Raw genomic sequence first — 20042 nt, 5'->3', positions numbered from 1 at the left:
AAAGCAAGGTTTCTGTTTCCAGTAATTGAAAGGCTGAGAGTAGAACTGTCTTACGTTGAAAATTTGGTTGATTTTTCATCTCCCTCAAAAGTGCCTAAATTTTTGTATGTGGCATTTTCTTGCTGCATAGTATCTTTTTTTCCGCTTTTTTCCCTCTTCTTTCACTGACTCAATATTTTGGCCCTGGTCTTGCAGGTAGCCAGCACCAAACACAACCGAGGCTACATGTGAAAATTCAGACACTTGAGCAAAACGAAAAATCAGCCTAAAATTTGACATGAGACGATTAGTCGGTTATCTCAGCCATCCAATTCACACACTGGCTCCCTGTATCAGTATGTTGGGTGGGGGTAAGAAGAAGAGGAAGCAAGGGTTAGTAGGCTCTGGTACATTATACCGGCAGAATTTCAAGCATAGTACTTACGGCTTCAGGAGAAGAGGAAAAGTAGGAAACAGAGGGAGCCAGCAGGTACAGATCCGAGCAGTTACCACTGTTTTATGAAAAACTATCAGATCATTGATGATAAATCCATAATTTTAGAAAATAATCATTTTTAAGTATGATAAAAGAATGTCAAAGTGACTTTAAAAACCCAGGAAATCACAAATTGACAGGAGAAGTGGAGGGGGGGGGGGGGGGTTGGGGGCTTCAAATGACAGCTGGTTTGCAACACTTTGAAAAATAAAAATTCAACTTTCTGGGCCTTATTTTCGTTGACAAAAAGGAAGGGGACTGACTGACCATGCAAATAGCATTTCTTTCTACAGAAGAAAAACTGAGATTGCCTTTCACATGATTGTTTTGAGAATTTGGTTGAATAAAGAAAATTGTGAGTAAAAGGAAGACCACAACAGACTTCTCCAGATAATGATCATTAACAATAAAGATAGGTCTTGGAAGCAAGCTTGGTATAATTTTATTGGAAAGTGGCAAGGCTCTTGCTGTTTATCTAATGTTAGTGTACAAAGAAGGCTTATTATTTTGCTCTTTAAACAACCAAATTGTACATAGATATTTAAATACACCTTCACTTTTTTCTTATACATGTATAAGCTACATAAATAACTACAGTAACTTCAGATTCTGTGTTTGGTATTCTGTGTTGTTGAGAACATCTGTTTTCATAAACTTGACAGTTGAAACATTCATCTAGAAGGTCAAAATAAATAAGCTTTTATTAAACCTTTTAAAACCATCAAGGGAATTCCCAGTTATTTTTTGTTAAAGAAAACATAATTTGCAAGGAGTAAGCAATGTGAAAAGATAGATGTTAGAAATGAAGAGGTACAGTGTACATACTTAACAAAAGCGGACTGATGACATGCTCACAGGATTCTTACAAAAAAAACCTCTAAAACACTTGCAGACTAGGGGAAAACAAACAATATGAGGTGCGATTGAGATGACCACCACAAAGTTGAAAAATTCATGGGTTTATTTTGCAGTGTTGGAAGGTAGAGATGCCAAATCCATCAGATGGCCCCTGTGCCTGTTTTGTCATCATATGTGACTCAGGCAGGGTTTTTGCACCCTGCTTTGCATAGCACATCATCATATGGACATCAACAGAAATTTAAAGACATGACCTTCAAGGTTTTGAGGTCCAAAGAAAGTGCTTTCAGATCTATTTACATCCTTTAAGTTTATCTTAACTTTAAGCATATTGACAAGAAAATATTAATGGTTTGAACAGGAAGCCAGGATAATTTATCAATAGATTAGCTTGCATATTCCTGTAGTCGTTTTGAGCCTTAATTTGTTCTTCTACAGGTGGAAAGTGGTTTGTCTGGCATCTGGTCTATTTTCTGAGCCAGTGAGAGCAGACGCCTTTTCTGGCCTTCGTTAGTAGTGGGTGAAACAAAAGCGAAGTCTTTTCTTAGCAAATCTTGGAAGGATTTCAAAGCAAGATCATTAGAGGCAATGAGAATTTAGACTCTTGAGAGTGAATGAAAGTCAACAATAGCAACTTAAATAGATTCTTAAAAATTTCAGCTAATCTTAACCCTTACAAGCACTGCTGCTGTTGTACTGCCCTTGAGTGCTCATTGACTCCTTGAATTATTGGAAGCTGGGTTATTGGGAACATTACTGAAATTACTTCACATGAAAAATGAATGACTACAAAAAAAAAGAAAAATTATTTAAAAAAACTTACAGATCTTGCAGCTTGCTACTTAAAAAAGGCCTTTTCTTCATGGTAGTTTATTCAGATGACTTGGCACCCGCTAGACAATGAAATAGGAATGGAAATAAAAATATAAATGATACCAAAATGAAACTCATTTTTATTGGGATTAATTATGCATCCACACACCATCCACACACACTTAGCTGTGCTGTGCAAAAAACAACGCAGTTCTTTAGCAGGAACCTATTAATAAAATATATGCCAAACCTGTTGCTCAGATTTAAAAAGCTCGTTTGTGAAGCCACACAGCATATTCAGCACACAGTGGTTGATCATCATTGCAACAGGAAGTATTCCACAGCGACAATAAAACACTGAAATGACACTTTTGTCCTAACTGCATTGTGCAGCCTTCCCATTTCCAACACCATGGTTTTTATGGTCATTTTCCAATTTAGCCAAAACTACTGGTGGTAATATTGTTTGTAACATATACTGCACACAACATTTTTAGGGAGTTTGAAATTCACAATTTCGGACTTTTTTAGGTAGAAAATTTGGCTAGTATTTGTTAGGTAGTACAGTAGAACCCCGCCTTACGACCACCTCGTTATTACAACCACTTTTTTGTGCCCTGATTGAATTGAAAGTCCAGTCATTTCCTTAGTTTTGCAACCTCGTTAATCCGACCATCTCGTTATTACAACCACATTTTCACGGCCCAAAGGTGGTTGTATTAACGGGGTTCCACTGTATTATTTTACCAGGGATTTTTTGGGGGTATTCTGAAGAATAGGAAGATTTGCAGTAAAAAATTGTCATGGTATGTTAAGCTGATGTTAATCATTTCTGAGTGTTTTAATTTACAGTTTGGGGTTTAATTTTGGTCCAGGATATTTATTTGGGTGTTAATTTATGACCCCATTTGCACCTCCCTGTCATCTCCCCACCCCGTGGGGGAATGGCCCAAAATATTGTTAAGGTCATTCCAGAACCTCTTAGATTACATCAAGAAAAAGTTACATGATTATGGCAATGAAAACAAAATTGTCCACTTACAGTACTTAATTTATACAATACAACTGAAAGACTTAGAACGACAAGAAAGAAAGAATTACTTTCACTAACCTAAAGATAGAGTGTAACAAGATTGTAAAACATTTCCTCTTTTTCTTTCATCTGAAAATATAGCAAAACAAAACAAAATTATGGTTTCAGGAGCCATGAAAAGTAAATCACCTGCAGTAACAGTGATTTATTTTTTTGCTACGGCATGCTCAGACTAACTTGCGTTAAATGTCTTCATGAGTAAAGATCAGGTGAAGAAATTCATACCATCACTGCATGCCAGAAAAGGATGAAGCATATTAAACACTTGCTTAGAATATCCACAGGCAGTAAAGTGCTCCATGCCAGTGGTATATCCTTTACATGTAAGCTCCAATGCAACCAGCATCTAATTTCACCTTACAATAACACTGCATGATCAAAACATACTGGCCCCAGTTGTTCAATGAGTGGATAACTTTATCCAGTGGATAAAATGTATTGGTTGGAATACATTTTATCTGCTGCCATAGCGATTTAACCACTGGATAGTTGTCTATTTTTTGACCAACTGTAGCCTGGGTGATAGAAAAGGGAAATGATCACCAAAAATAATAACTTAAGTCTTGGTAATGTTTTATAATAATATTTACAACAGAGGTTTACAACTACTACTGTGACCCGGGACTGTGACAACTATATGGAGAACAGTAACAGTGTGCAGGGTGATATTGGGACTGATGAGTTAAGCATGTTATACTTTATATCAGAAGTTGGGAGGGTCGTGCTGGTCTCTGGCAATATAACATAGCAGAAGCCCTCCCGCCCCTCTCCAACCAAAAGTCCAAGAACACCCAAAATGCTCAATTGGGATAGACAAAGTTTCCACCAGACAAATTGTCCTGCTGTCAATATGATTTTGTCCTGCATCTCAAACAAGTTTATTTCTCCAAATTGGTTTAAGTCACACAATGAACCAGCACTAAGAGCACAGATCTTGCAAAATTTCCTATCCACATCACCCGATCACTTGGTTCCACTGTGCCCCACCCTCCTCCCAGGATGGAATGCTAGTCCATCGCAGGGCTACCCCCAGCAGTATATCACTAGACAGTATCCATTTCTATGCCTGGCCCCTGTTATTGGAAGAGCAGATAACTTTATCCAATGGATAAATCACTATTGAGTGGATAAAATGCACTCCAGCTAATACATTTTACCTGCTGGACAAAGTTACCTTCTCGTTGAACAACTGGAGTCTGGATGAAGGGAGGCAATGTCAAACAAGTTTTCTTGTCTAAGGCAGCAGAGGCTAGGTGTCAAACCACAGGCCTTCAAATCTGACATTAAAAACAGTAACCACTGCACCACTGTACCTTCACAAATGTGTTTTTCTTAAGTACAAATAAGTTAAATTTAATAATTTAAATTACCTTTCTGAGAAAATCAATATCCCTGCTGGTCAAACAATCTTTATAACAGGCTCCATTTATTGTTAGCAATCTTGCTACCGCATAGCACCTTGGGTAGATGGGCTGTGTTGATTTGAACTCCACAGTCAAGTGATTCACTACCACACATTGTAGCTGTGTTTTTTGAAGCAACAACTGCCACATTTATCCACTTCCTCGCATTCCTAGGATGAAAACTTGTACATTACTTATTATAGAGAATCCAATTGAGTCACTAGATGAACTACTACTGGTGGTGATTCAATAAATTATTACCACATAAACACCACCTGGTTGACCAAACAAAGTTAAAGTAGATTGTAAATCAGACAATTGAAGGGTTTTATGCAAAACTATCGTAAGTGACGATTTTGGCCGTTTTTTAAATGTCACCCAAATGAGCTGAATTTTTGCATGTGGTCTTTCATTTAATAGAAAAACATTGCCCTGTATTTTTTTTTTCGCAAATTTCTGCTTCATTTTGAAGAAAAATCTTAAGCAAAAAATGCGTCGGCGTTCATTGCATTCTTTTATTCAAAGAGGAAACAAAAGAAACCAATTAAGTTTTTTGTTTCGTAAAATCAACATTGTCCAGTTTTTTTTTTTGACGATTTGTGTTTAATATTAGAGAAATAATGTATGCAAAAACTGCGTTTATTCGTTCCGTGAGCAGTGTTTTGCAAATTGCATCACGTCTTCTTGGCTCAAGGTTTAGCTCTTGTTCTCTCACTTGAGCGTTGAAAATAGCCACAATTTTTCTACGAAGCAATTAATTTTGCTCAAGAAAACATAACAAACCATTTTATACACGCCTCGAAGTCGTATTCATCCAGAGGAACGAGGCACACAGCGTCAAAAAAACCATGAACTAAAGAATTTATAGTAAAAATTTCACACTATTTAATAACGTTTCCTTTGTGGCACACGTGTAAATTACTTGTCCCAGACGCGATGTACTTATGAGGTTTTTTTTTTCTCTTTAACCTTTGTTTATATACCATTTTTCGCACATTTAATTTGATCTAAATGACCCTTCGCTCTGCAAAACTTATTTGGCTGGTATTTGAGTAGAATCGATTCAACAGCATCAGTCAGCTTTACGGAGCGTAACCGTTCGAAATCAGTTAAGCCCTCCAGAGAAAGCCGCTGTTTACATGTCTTTGTCAATAGCAACGCGAATGCCTTCTGCGTTAAAGTTACATAATATTTACACTGTTTTACAGCGGTTTTGCCAACGATAAGCTTCATAGTTTCCTTCAGGTCTCCTCGCCATTGTTACATCTATTTTTTTCTATTTTTTATTGTTTACATTGTATTTGTGGTGTGGCAAAATAAATAAATAAATAAATAAATAAATGATTCAACACAATATTTTCTTTTGTGCTTATAAATAATCTTTTGCAAAGCAAAGCTATAACGGGAACAAAGTCAAAACAACGGGAACAAAATCTGTTCTTTTCGGAACAGCGAGCTGGTCTTCTCCGATGGTAGAGTGATAAGATGCTGATCGATCATTCCTAAAATTGAGCTGATTTTAGTTCACGGCTTACCTCCTACATTGTCGTATGCCAAGCCTAAATGCTACACCAGATAGAAGTTACATGGGTGCATGACAAAGACATCGAAACACTGTATCGAATCCGTCGAGATTTAAAACACAGAACGCCAATGTTTACATTGGGTTGTTCCAAAAAAAATCCACTCCCCCTAGACGGATGGCATTCCGGAAAATCTCACGGGAGGAGGGGTTCAAGGGGTTTGGAAATCCAGACGCGAGGGGGGGGGGGGGGGGGCGAAACCTAAAATCCATGTCTTCGGGGGTTAATTTTGAGCGATCAATGTTTCGATGACTTTGAGATATTCGGACCACTTATCTTCTTTTCAAATTGTATTATCCTTCGAACTGTTCAATGCTTACCGCATTTTTTTTAAGTTTCCTTCCACAGGATCCATTTTTAACCTCATACTCGAGAAGGAAAACCGAGAAGAAAAACGAATTACTTTGCCAAGTGGATACTCGAAGTGTTCAGCGTACGCAATTAACGCCTGGAACTTTTTGATGTTGTACCCAGGCCACTCGTGCGTAGGCTCAATTACCAGCCGCTCGATTACCAGTCAAGCTTTCTTATCCGATTTAGATTTTAGTTTTACAAATAATTTTGTGAATTTGTTTTGTTTTGAACTAAATCGACATAATTTGGTTACCGCGAGTTCTCTTCGCGCTTTGCAAATCGATAGCCAGGAAGAGGTTTAGCTCAAGTTAGAGTTTATAACTCTTAACGACGGTTTATCAAGATGGCCGGAATAACACATGAAGGAAGCTTTACTTGCATTTCAGCTTGAATATGTTTTCTTGCGTCGACCATTTTGGCCGTCTTACTTTGAAAAAGAAGATTAAGAGTGTCAGTTGACCTATTGACCCTTTGAGGTAAACAATTTGAGTTTTGGGCCAAAAGAAAAATGATGATTTATTTACATCTGTCTGATGACTTGAATTGCCGTGGGTTTATAAGCTGCATAATTTTACGGAAGGTCTAGACAAAATTCTGCACTCATTGTTCTGTTTTCTCAAGTAGTCTGAAGCCTTTTATTGTAGTTTTTGACACAAATATCACTTGGCCCTGAACCTGTGTGTTTTTCGTGGTCTGAAAAACAACAAGAGAAAAGAAGTTTACTCCGGCTTGTAAAATGCCAATGTAACACGATTCAACACAAAATTAATGATGTTAACTTAAGTTCCGTGCAAGGATGCACTCAATACGCATTCCACTCTGAAGAAATGGCTAAGTTTTAAAACATGATGCTTTAAATCCTTTGTTTTTGTGAACCAAAATAACTCATTTGAACGACAATTTAAATACGCCGAGTACGATATAGTGCGCTATCGCCCACATTTGAAATTTTAATATGGCGTTTTTGACATAAAATATAGCTTAGCTTTCGCGGAAATCGAGGGTTAAATAATAAAAACAATTATCTAAATGCATTTACGAGTCTTCTGCATTGACTTTATTCAAAATTACCACCTCAAGAAATTTCTGGAAATCCAGACGGGGGGGGGGGGGGGGGGGGTCTAGCGGCCCTGGAAATCCGGGTAGAAGGGGGGGAGGGTCAAAAAAGCATGCCATCCGTTGGGGGGTGTGGATTTTTTTCTGGAATAACCCATTTGATCACGGCTTTCTTCGTAAGTTACAAAATGAACTTTTCAGTAAAAATTAATTTTACTGCCCACCAGCAATCCTTTTTAAACCGATTCAATGTAAGTAGCTTTTTGCTGAACGTTTGCGTGTTTTGTTTAATCGAACACCCGAAGTGGAACTCAAGCAATACATCTTCTTATTTAAAGAGCGCCTCTTTTTTTTCTTCCTTCCTCCTTTTTTATACGCCTTAAGCTTCCCTTTTGATTAGTACTTTCAAGTGAACAGGCCGATTTCTCTTGCAAAATGGTAGAAAATATCGTTTTTTCTTTGAAAAGTCTTCCCGCGATGAAAATTAAATTACTGCCTTCTGCGTATAGTTACCAAATAAATTTGCGCGGTTTAAAGCTGACGATAACCTAATCTTCTAAAGAGAATGATTAAAAACTAAGTTCTTGGAATATAAAGTAAGAAACACGTTTTATAAGATCGCTTGCTTTTTAAATGCCTGAGTGAATGCAAAATCTTGTCATTCAAGAGAAAGTCACGCACGTAGGTGGGAAAAATATAAACAATGAAAAGTTGACCAAACCACTCGCAAAATTTAATGTTAGGATTGTTAGCTGAAGTGAATTTCGGGAGTGCTACTTCAATTACTTTTGTACCCTCGCCTTTTTTTCCATAAGTCTGTCAAAATCCCAGTGTCACATGGTTGCATATTGGTGATTAAATTGACAGAATCGGCACCGAGTATTCTTAGGGCCTCATTATATGACCTTTACGTCGAAGCGACAATCGTCGTAACCGGGTAAAGTCGGTAAACTGAGGTAACTCGAGCCTCCAAGAACTTGTTATTGATTTTCAACACCATTTTCACTTTTTTTCTTTTGTTTGTGAGTTCGATTTTGTTCGATTACCGAACTCAATCGTACTCTTTCCGCGGAACCATCATTTCCAGGTTTAGTGTGCGCAAGGACAGTAGTTGTAATGGACCACCTTTGTAACAAGTAAGAGTGGTCTTTAAAATCAATTACAGGAGTTTCAACCTACAAAATTTGCAGTGCTTGACTGTCCTTTTTCAGGTGGCTTTGAGTTCTATTCAACGATCATTAATTATAATGTAAATTAAACACAACTCACCCAGTGCTCAGCCTGCAGAACAAACTTTATTTATATATTTATTTATTGCGTTTTTCAGGCGAGCGTTGGCAAGCGCGCACTTCATGCTTGCCTCCGCTTGCCTGAAAAAAAAAAAAAAGCTTCTTCAGCATGCTATTAAAAATTCAGTGCCGGCGGGTTACTTACCACCTCTGTATGTAATCCATGTCTTGACGAGTCTGAAATATGAAAATGACAACGATTGAGTTATTTATCGATTGCGCAGTGTTGTGGGCGTACATAAATTAAAAAAACTAAACAAGCTTAATAGCTAACTCTACTCACCTGGTCAAGGACCATAAGCATATTTTGTAGGAAGCTTATCAGCTCCTCCAAAAAATCTCTGACTTGATCATCATGTACCTCGAGCTGATCAATAGCAACAGAAATAAACTTGCATTAATTTTATAGGTTGTTAAAGGATTACGGCTTGTCAAGAAGTCTTGCTAAATAAAAATTACCGTGAACAGTGTTGAAGGCGAAGCCATTGCTTGACATACGAGCGATGTGTTGTGATATCTGTGAAACAACCGTAACACGCATGAGTTATCCTATGCTGTCAATGTTCTAATAGGCGTGATTTCCTAATGGACCTCAACGCGTTGTTTTCATAGTTTTGTTGGTCACGTTGGGACATAGGCCGCAAAAATCTTACATTTAAGCTACATACTAGCAGTTATCATAGATTATGTAGAGTGTTCGGCACCTTAAATTGAACAAAGTTGGCAAAAAGGTGCACTCTTTCATGTTCGTTTCAATGGAGGTACCCCAAGCTTTATGAGAGATGTAGACAGTGACCTTTACATGGTTACGTTTTCAGCTATAAGAGTTTGCTTGTTTCGAGGTGCAGTAGTGATGTGGATGGTGAATTTTGCAAGGTCTGTGCTCTTAGTGCTGGTTCACACTGGTGATAGAATTGAAGAGGAGTCCAAATTGGAAGCATAACAAAGGAACCTTCTGTTCCACTAAGAATGACAAAATGGAGATGGAATTGCAATCGTAAGCTTGACAGAATCAGAATTGCAAGGATCACAATGTTTCCTTTCACTTCTGATTCCGTCGCTCATGATCAAGTGTTAACTGTTTCATCAGAATTGGAAGCACAAGCCAAAGAATCAAGCTCATTCCCAATCCCTTACCGTGAGATTTAGAACGGAAAAAATGGCGACTTTCTGCCATGTTGAACAAAAGCGAACCTTCTGTTTCTGCTTCTGTCGTATCGATTCACACTAAGTCGGATGACTTTTCTGATTCCAACTCCAATTCCGCTTCCTTCGCTAGTGAACCAGGTTTTCCTGAAAACCTTGATTGCAGATTCTATCACAGAGACACTGTCAGCGACTTAAATACAGAGAATCACTCTGCACTGTCACACGAGTGACATGCAGTCAACACCTCTGCAGTGTCTCATCACCCAGTGTCACAAGTTTATTAAAAACAGAAGCACATTGCATTCATCAAATTTGCCACGTCGTAATTTTTAACACTATGTACACAACCTACAGGGCAAAAAAACCAACACCCCTTTGATCTAAAATAGTTATAATTACTAAAATTATGGAATAAAATACACTAGTTGCCAATTAAAAATTTTCCAAAAAAAAAAACTTGAAAATATAAATTTAAAAAAGTTCAATGAAATTTGATCCTTGCGTCACATGCCAAAATTTGATCCATCTCGAGGGCATGTGTTTACCCAAGATTACACAGTTATCACATTTTATCCATGAAAATAGAAAGAAAAAAAGCAAAAAGCTTTCCAAAATGAAAAATTTATTCAGAAAACGCCTAAGATAGAAACGCATATAATTCTAAATGCAAGACGAGGGACGTGCAAGCGACTTGAAGAAACTGTAGACAAGTTTATTTCGAAGCCAATTTATCAACTCGTGCAGAGCATGTTTTTCCAAAACACTGTGAGGAATATGAAGAACACTGTTAGGAATACGAAGAATCGGTCAATATTAGAGTAGTATTTCAGTACAAATTCACAATCAAACCTGTAGTTTTTTGGCTGTTGAATTCCGAGAAGTTTCACAGAAAGTCTGTGGCCTGTATAACAATTTGAGATGTCTGCTTCCTTGTCGCCTGGATAAAACGACAATTTGTCCTTGAAGCACAATTTCTTCAGTGTTGTTTCTCGGATTTCTGCTGTTAAAACTGTTGATTATTCCTTAGCAGTTCATCTTTCGATTTACCATTTCAAAAAGGTGAGTGTTCTCCTTCTGAAAATGCGAAAATCGGCAACTAAAAATTTAGGCGTCTGGCCCACGTCGGCAACAAAAACTGAAATTTGAGATCGCTCTGCGTAGACGAAAAAACTCTTTTGCCTAGGCCCCCCTAAGATCTATAAATATATGCGAAGAAAGTGGATTCTGATTGATCAGTCCTTTCTGAAGACAATGAGAACAATAGAGGACAAAAAATTCCGTTCTATGGGAGGCAGGAACCAAACGTGAACCAAATGTGAGCGTCAAATATCATAAAACTCCATCAAATCCACATACCCTATAAATTAATTCAAAGTCGACATATTCTCAAAAAAGTCAACCATGCCTCCCCAGGATATTATCTTGCCTTACGATACTATGAGCTGATGAAACATGAGCTCCCCTGGAGTCAACTATAATGGAAAGAAATTTGTGGGAAACTGATCACATTGCTGGCACAATTTTATCTCAAATGTGAATGGTAAATACCGCAGCTTAGTCCTCAGCTATGGGAAAGTATTTTTGATCCACACGGCAGGTATAAAATATACACAAGCATAAATGGAATACCTTGCCATTCTCACAAGATACATGTCATTCCCTAAAGAGCAACTCATCAAGCCTTTCCCTGCATTTAATAAGATCCAATGGAGTATGGAAAACTTGGTCTTGCCTATTTATTTAAAGATGCACTAAACAGACTGCTGGCATAAATAAAAGGAGGAAGCTATTGAGCTCCCACAACAAAAAACTCACATAAGCCATTTCTGAGTTGCCGTGAACCTCATTATGAAAGCGAGGCTAAGTGCAAAAACTTTTCATATGAAAATTAGTTTTGTTTGCATATGAATGGAAACTAATTTTCATAACAAAAACTTTTCACTTAGCCTCGCTTTCATAATGAGGTTCACAGCAACTCGGAAATGGCCTCTTATATTTTACCATGCGGCTTACCACTGAATTGAATGTTTCGGCCTACTCCTCTGCATCTGAAAATGGAATTTAATAAAATGGACAGTAAGTACTTAAACTGATCATTTTTTTTATTATAGTATTGACATGATAATTTATAGATTAGTCACATCCACTGTTCAGAAACTTTCAGTATTCATCATTGAGTGGGGTAATACTCAATTCATACATTAAGCCTTCTTTTATCATCAGTACAGTGAAAAAATACCTAACAACTCAATAAAATACTTGCCTATAGTCAAGCTGGCTACACAATAACTAATTAATTATTATCACAATCTTGGCCTCCTACTAAAACTGCAAGCAAATTTTGTTGGTGCATAGCACATGCATGTACACTTGGTAGTTATTCAGGTAATAAGGAAAACCGCTTCCAGGAAGTCCGCCATTTTAGAACTCGTGTGGAAAATAAAAAAATCTAGTTGGGTGGGCGATTCTCTATCATAAGATTAACCTTGTAATAAAATTATTATTGTAGCAGGCAAACTAAACAAACAATGGTATAAAACAGGGGGCTCACCACTGAAGAGCAAGTAATATGGCTTCTTGTTCTCCATCTGAAAAAGAAATTATTTTTCTATTGTTTATTAATAGTTGCAATAGTATTATAGCATTAGATGCTGTAAAACATTATCTGGTTTGATAAAGAACGATGGTAAATCTTGCTGTGTGTTTTCTCAGGATGTTGTCACTGCTCAGTACCTTTTGGTATTCACTGTTAAGTGGGGTAATACTCAACTCATACATTAAGCCTTCTTTTGTCATCATCACAGCAGCTACATCACTTAATTTACTTTACACAAACCATGCATCTACTCTTTAAAATAAAAAATTAAAATAGTCATACATGTATATTGAAAGAGCATAATGATTGTTTGATGTTTAAAGTGAACCTTTTTCTCGCCTGTTGTTAAATTCATTCTCTTCCCTTGAGATGCCATGGTAGATGCTGCATTATTTTCAATCAAACACTTTATGCATATTTCAGCTGCCATCTTGTGATCAAGCCCTGACAAAAGATGAGTTTGCAGTTGTGAAGTACACGTAACATTGTTTGGAATACACACATGCGTATTAGAAAATTAGGGCGTAACGTGTCGATAATTTCGAAAGTCGATAAACATCGATTGTTGTCGATCAAATTCAATACCTATCAATCGACAAATATCCGAAATCGATAAAATTGATCGCAAGATTTCTTGTGATTATCAATTTTGATCGATTTTCAGTGTTAAAATTAGATTTGATCAGACAAGTCTCCAAATATGAAAAAGATGCCGGCAAAATGGTGCACTCTTTCATGTTCGTTTCAATGCAGGTACCCCCCGCTTTATGAGAGATGTAGGCTGTGACCTTTACGTGGTTACGTTTTCAGCTCTAAGAGTTCGCTTGTTTCGAGGTGCAGTAGTGATGTGGATGGTGAATTTTGCAAGGTCTGTGCTCTTAGTGCTGGTTCACACTGGTGATAGAATTGAAGAGGAGTCCAAATTGGAAGCATAACAAAGGAACCTTCTGTTCCATGAAGAATGACAAAATGGAGATGGAATTGCAATCATAAGCTTGACAGAATCAGAATTGCAAGGATCACAATGTTTCCTTTCACTTCTGATTCCGTCGCTCGCGATCAAGTGTTAACTGTTTGATCAGAATCGGAAGCACAAGCCAAAGAATCAAGCTCATTCCCAATCCCTTTACGTGAGATTTAGAATGGGAAAAATGGCGACCTTCTGCCATGTTGAACGAAAGCGAACCTTCTGTTTCTGCTTCCGTCGTATCGATTCACACTAAGTCGGATGATTTTTCTGATTCCAACTCCAATTCCGCTTCCTTCGCTGGTGAACCAGGTTTTCCTGAAAACCTTGATTGCAGATTCTATCACAGAGACACTGTCAGCGACTTAAATACAGAGAATCACTCTGCACTGTCACACGAGTGACATGCAGTCAAAACCTCTGCAGTGTCTCATCACCCAGTGTCACAAGTTTATTAAAAACAGAAGCACACTGCAACTACATCATTCTGCAGGATTATCTTGTTCCCGGAGGTTTTTCAAGCATTCATCAAATTTGGCAAGTCATAATATTTAACACTATGTACAGCAAATAATACACAACTTAAAAAAACCAACACCCCTTTGATCTAAAATAGTTATAATTGCTAATTATGGAATAAAATACACTAGTTGCCAATTAAAAATTTTCCAAAAAAAAAACTCGAAAATATAAATTTAAAAAAGTTCAATGAAATTTGATCCTTGCGTCACATGCCAAAATTTGATCCATCTCGAGGGCATGTGTTTACCCAAGATTACACAGTTATCACATTTTATCAATGAAAATAGAAAGAAAAAAAGCAAAAAGCTTTCCAAAATGAAAAATTTATTCAGAAAACGCCTAAGATAGAAACGCATATAATGCTAAATGCGAGACGAGGGACTTGCAAGCGACTTGAAGAAACTGTAGACAAGTTTATTTCGAAGCCAATTTATCAACTCGTGCAGAGCATGTTTTTCCAAAACACTGTTAGGAATATGAAGAACACTGTTAGGAATACGAAGAATCGGTCAATATTAGAGTAGTATTTCAGTACAAATTCACAATCAAACCTGTAATTTTTTGGCTGTTGAATTCCGAGAAGTTTCATAGAAAGACTCTGTGGCCTGTATAACAATTTGAGATGTCTGCTAGCTCGTTGCCTGGATAAAACGACAATTTGTCCTTGAAGCACAATTTCTTTACCGTTATTTCTCGGATTTCTGCTGTTAAAACTGTTGAGTATTCCTTAGCAGTTCATCTTTCGATTTACAATTTCAAAAAGGTGTGTTTTCCTTCTGAAAATGCGAAAATCGGCGACTAAAAGTTTAGGCGTCTGGCCCACGTCGGCAACAAAAACTGAAATTTGAAATCGCTCTGCGTAGACAAAAAATCTCTGTTGTCTAGGCCCCCCTAAGATCTATAAATAATGCAAAGAAAGTGGATTCAATAGAGGACAAAAAAATCCGTTCTATGGGAGGCAAGAACAGAACGTGAAACGAATGTGAGCGTCAAATATCATAAAATTCCATCAAATCCACATACCCTATAAATTAATTCAAAGTTGACATATTCTCCAAAAAGTCAACTATGCCTCCCCAGGATATTATCTTGCTTTACGATACTATGAGCCGATGAAACATCAGCTCCCCTGGAGTCAACTATAATGGAAAGAAATTTGTGGGAAACTGATCACATTGCTGGCACAATTTTATCTCAAATGTGTATGGTAAATACTGCAGCTTAGTCCTCAGCTATGGGAAACTATTTTTGATCCAAATGGCAGGTATAAAATATACAAAAGCATAAATGGAATACCTTGCGACTCTCACAAGATACACATCATTACCCAAAGAGCAACTCAGAAATCAAGCCTTTCCCTGCATTTAATAAGATCTAAAGCAGTATGGAAAACTTGGTCTTGCCTATTTATTTCATGAATGATGTACTCAATAGACTGCTGGTATTAATGAAAGGAGGAAACTATTTTGATCCCGCAACAAAAAAATAACAGTTACCATGCAACTTACCACTAAATTGAGTGTTTCTGTCTACTTTTCTATATCTGAAATGGAATTTAATAAAATGGACAGTACATAAACTGATCATTTTTATTATAGTATTGATTGTTCACTACATGATAATTTATAGATTAGTCTCATCCACTGTTCAGAAACTTTTAGTATTCACCATTGAGTGGGGTAATACTCAATTCATACATTAAGTACAGTGACAAAATACCTAACAACTCAATAAAATACTTGCCTATAAAATCAAGCTGGCTAGACAATAACTAATACTAATTTTTATTATTGTTTTTCTGATTAAGTTACTAAAACTGCAAGCAAATTTGGTTGGTGCATAGCACATGCATACATACTTGGTAGTTATTCAGGTAATAAGAACAAACTGCTTCCAGGAAGTCCGCGATTTTAGAACTCGTGTGGGAAATAAAAATAATCTAGTTGGGTGGGCGATTCTCTATCATAAGATTAACCTTGTAATAAAATTATTATTGTAGCAGGCAAACTAAACAAACAATGGTATAAAACAGGGGGCTTACCACTGAAGAGAGACTAAAATGGCTTCTTGTTCTCCATCTGAAAAAGGAATTATTTTTCTATTGTTTATTAATAGTTGCAATAGTATTATAACATTAGATGCTGTAAAACATTATCTGGTTTGATAAAGAACGATGGTAAATATTGCTGTGTGTTTTCTCAGGTTGTAGCCGCTGTTCAGTACCCTTTGGTTTTCACTGTTAAGTGGGGTAATACTCAACTCATACATTAAGCCTTCTTTTGTCATCATCACAGCAGCTACATCACTTAATTTACTTTACACAATATACAATAAATAAATAAATAAATAAACACAAACCATCTATTCTTTAAAATAAAAAATAGTTATACATGTATATTGAAAGAGCATAATGATTGTTTGATGTTTAAAGTGAACCTTTTTCTAGTCTGTTGTTAAATTCATTCTCTTCCCTTGAGATGCCATGGTAGATGCTGCATTATTTTCAATCAAACACTTTATGCATATTTCAGCTGCCATCTTGTGATCAAGCCCTGACAAAAGATGAGTTTGCAGTTGTGAAGTACACGTAACATTGTTTGGAATACACACATGCGTATTAGAAAATTAGGGCGTAACGTGTCGATAATTTCGAAAGTCGATAAACATCGATTGTTGTCGATCAAATTCAATACTTACCAATGGACAAATATTGGAAATCAATAAAATTGATCGCAAGATTTCTTGTGATTATCGATTTTCAATGTTAAAATTAGACTTGATCAGACAAGTATCTAAATATGAAAAAGATGCCGGTAAAGCAGGAGATAAGACTGCAGTCGAACGCAGACTAACAAAGCGAGAGCCGATCAGCCATAGCAAGACTTCATTAAACCGGAATTCAGCACACTGTATTACAGTAGAAGCTCAAACAAAAATGAGCAGGGGTTTAGCAAAAAAAGCTGAACGAAATAATGTTCTACCTTGAATAACAACAACTCTAATAACAAACCACTTGGTTGCTCAGTTTTACTTTCAAGCTATCTGATTATTGGCTTGGTTAATTTTGCAGCCGATTGAAAATTGGCCCAATTTCTGTTGATAACAATCGAATGTCAGTTTAAAATCTTGTGATTATCGACTTTTATTGACAAATTAAACTTGTTGATCAACAATTATCGATAAATAATGAGTACTATCAACTTATCAACTACGTTTTCTACGATTGATTTCGATCGACATGTTACGCCCTCAGAAAATGCAACCCTTTACTTCACTGGTCAGATTTTAAAACAAATTTCATTCATTTCTGATGTCAGAAGAACGAAAGTTTTATTTCCTCATCATTCCAGTGTTTAAAAGAAGTGTATACTCCCTAAAATTGGCCCTTTTAGGGTAAATTCGACAACAATTGCTCTGTTTGGTTTATTAATTTTGTGACCATAATGGACCTCTATAAACCCGCAGTCTGCCATAGAACACACACTATATACACTCGTATGGATGGCCCTGTATGCGTGAGATCGAGATCGATACTTTCCATCAGCAGGCGTGAGACCGCCTCATGCATGCATGTTGTTTGTATGCAGGAATGATAAAAGCCAATTTCTTCATTTCAGTTCTCATCATAAAGACACTGACAAAACAGATATTGTTGTACAGACAGATCGACAGATACCATAAATATTAGGTTCAAAGTTTCGTCCAGCTTTCCACTTATCTGTGGCAATTAAAAATTATACTGTCGGCCATCACAACACTTATATCACATACATCTTTGTAGCGCACCTCATTTACCATAAATAGGTTGAGAATTCATCCCCATCGGTTAGGAAACCTTCAAACTACAATAACAGAGTAGAAAAACGCACAATAATTCAAGAAATTACCACAAAAACTGCACCAACCTCCACGACCTGTTCCACGTGCTCTTTGAGACCAAGGGTTTACCTGACCCAGAATTCTTTGCAAGATTATTTAGGCCGTTGAGATCTGGGGCCCTCTCGCAAATAGCGCAGCGTCGGGAGGCGTCGAGGGTACTGGGACCTTCCTACAGTACAATACGGATCATTCTCGTCCCCAGAGCCTCCTGTCCCTCTTAGCCGGCGGGGCCTTCGCGGCTAAGAGGACCAGGCGAGAATGAATACGGATTATTATCAACGGCTTATGCACTAGTCAATTGAAACCCCCACCCCCCTGAACCCGGGACAGATAGGGGGACTTGACAAAGGCCCTGATAAAATCATACCAAAACCTCCAGCCCCTGGGGAAAATCTTGAGATCAAATTCCCCTCCCCCTGGCAACAGATTGGCAAGGGATTAAAAAAAAAAACCCAAACCAAACAAAACAAAACAAAATGAAACCGTTCACACTGAATTGATCAGGAGCAAAATATACTTTAATAAGGCAATAGTTTTTCTTGTAACACATCTTAACAAAACTTGCTGCAGATTATTAAATTTTGCAAGAATATGAATTTCACATTGCAACAGAGCATTTCTGAACAATGATAGCTTTGAAAATGTTAAACAGCACATTTAGTGTAAAGCCGCTTTTCACTTGGTGCATCCACAAGTCCCACGCATTCGAAATGGAACCACTCTATAGGGGAGGCAGGATTATCACAAGCAATCATATTGGGTACAAGAGTAACAGGCCTGCACGGCTCCCTAGCGCATAATTTGGCTCTCACTGGCATATCTTTGATTGACCGCCCCCTCAGTGTAACATATGAGGCGGGCAGGTCTTTGCAGATTTCTTTGAGCAATGGTTGTTGCTCTATTAAATGCCAGTCTTTCATGACTGCTGGGTGGTGTTGTGTAACGAAAGGCAAGATTCGTTTGCTCTCCTTTGGGTTTTGAAGGAGTGCTAGTTTCCTGTTTCCAAATTGCACTTCTGAGAGGGTCCTTTGAACAAGGTTCTTGGGATGACCTCTTTCCTGTAGGTTGCTTTTCAATTTCATTAGGTAAGAGTTTCAAGTCTGTTAAAACTACACGTACGTCGTTTGAGAACGAACGTCCACTCCCGGGGGGGGGGGGGGGGGACTCCCATATGGAACAGACGGGGACGCTCCATCTGGGCGTGGCTAAAGCTTTTTGTGACCCCTAAAGGAGACCAATCTGGGCGTGGCTTAAGCAAATTTTGACCCCTAATGTAGTAAACAAAACAAGATAAAAAGAAAATTTGACTTCTGTTTCTCTTCGCATAATTCTGTGTTTCTTCACGAAACCTTAAACGAGACCTTGGCGGCTTAAAATATTGGCGCTTTGCCCGGAACATCCTAAGCGAGACCAAAATCCAAAATTTACACCCCTAAGCGAGACGACGAGCATCCCCGTCTGTTTCATATGGGAGTCCCCCCCCCCCCCCCCCGGGCGTCCACTATGTTGACAAATTCTGCGACATCGACCACAGGCAGACCACCCTCTGTTTGTGTGGTGTAATAACTGTTTTGAACTTGAGACTTTATATTCACGCGACACGATCGATTGAAATTTTTACTGAGTGGAGATATTTCAAGTCTCCTTTTACCTTTATATTGAAATAACGTTTCAAGGAAATGTTGATTGAGTCATGCGTGGTGCTTTTTTGCCATTCTGAGCCGTAGAAACCGTTCTCTGGCGAGGTTACTGTTCAACAGTGTTGCCGGCCATCTCAGCATGTGCCCGTAGTAGACCAAAAATCTGGAAATACTATAAATAAAACACTTAGCTACTTTTTCCTTCTTTTTTGAGTTAGAAAAAGAAGGGTCGAACCTGGGTCGTCGGATTCCCAAGACGAACTTTACCACTAGACTACCGACGACTGACTACCGAAATTAGCAAGTTTTGGGCTAGGTATCCTTACCCCAAATATATAGGCTAACTACAAGCTATCTGAGCTAAA

The 20042-nt window shown here is 37.7% G+C and overlaps 1 protein-coding gene and 2 non-coding genes across 16 annotated transcripts; all 3 read right to left on the bottom strand.

The window, feature by feature from the left end:
- Positions 1-161: 161 nt before the first annotated feature.
- Positions 162-18106, bottom strand: LOC146479574 (uncharacterized). 14 transcript variants are annotated; one of them, XM_085110415.1, is made up of 11 exons: positions 18064-18106; positions 16595-16710; positions 16200-16236; positions 12087-12121; positions 9384-9441; positions 9208-9291; positions 9070-9101; positions 4698-4812; positions 3258-3308; positions 2157-2226; positions 162-1150 (listed from the first exon to the last, which is right to left on the bottom strand). In XM_085110415.1, exons 5-9 carry the CDS (start codon positions 9408-9410, stop codon positions 3258-3260), a joined length of 309 nt encoding a protein of 102 aa, XP_084966541.1. In that variant the 5' UTR covers positions 9411-9441; positions 12087-12121; positions 16200-16236; positions 16595-16710; positions 18064-18106; the 3' UTR covers positions 162-1150; positions 2157-2226. The 14 variants fall into 14 exon arrangements, with proteins under 14 accessions (XP_084966541.1, XP_084966537.1, XP_084966538.1 ...); XM_085110411.1 differs by having other exon boundaries at positions 17930-18094; XM_085110412.1 differs by having other exon boundaries at positions 16200-16239; positions 16609-16710; positions 17930-18094.
- On the bottom strand, positions 2399-2473 carry LOC146479576 (small nucleolar RNA SNORD36). Its single transcript, XR_014864931.1, has one exon. It is a non-coding gene; the product is annotated as a small nucleolar RNA SNORD36 (small nucleolar RNA).
- Positions 3402-3475, bottom strand: LOC146479575 (small nucleolar RNA SNORD36). The gene has a single exon (XR_014864932.1). It is a non-coding gene; the product is annotated as a small nucleolar RNA SNORD36 (small nucleolar RNA).
- Positions 18107-20042: the final 1936 nt, after the last annotated feature.

Source organism: Pavona decussata, unplaced genomic scaffold (assembly GCF_977016875.1).
Source record: "Pavona decussata unplaced genomic scaffold, jaPavDecu1.1 SCAFFOLD_58, whole genome shotgun sequence".
Classification (NCBI taxonomy): Eukaryota; Metazoa; Cnidaria; class Anthozoa; order Scleractinia; family Agariciidae; genus Pavona; species Pavona decussata.
This window is presented reverse-complemented; position numbering and strand designations above follow the sequence as displayed.

Excerpts from the sequence above, each read along its gene's own strand:
- LOC146479574 (XM_085110415.1), bottom strand. The coding sequence starts at position 9,410 with ATGGCTTCGCCTTCAACACTGTTCACG. Across the intron at positions 4,813-9,069 it reads ATGGATTACATACAGAGGTG|GAATGCGAGGAAGTGGATAA; the intron begins GTAAGTAACCCG and ends TTTTCATCCTAG. Across the intron at positions 3,309-4,697 it reads ACACAGCCCATCTACCCAAG|ATGAAAGAAAAAGAGGAAAT; the intron begins GTGCTATGCGGT and ends CTATATTTTCAG.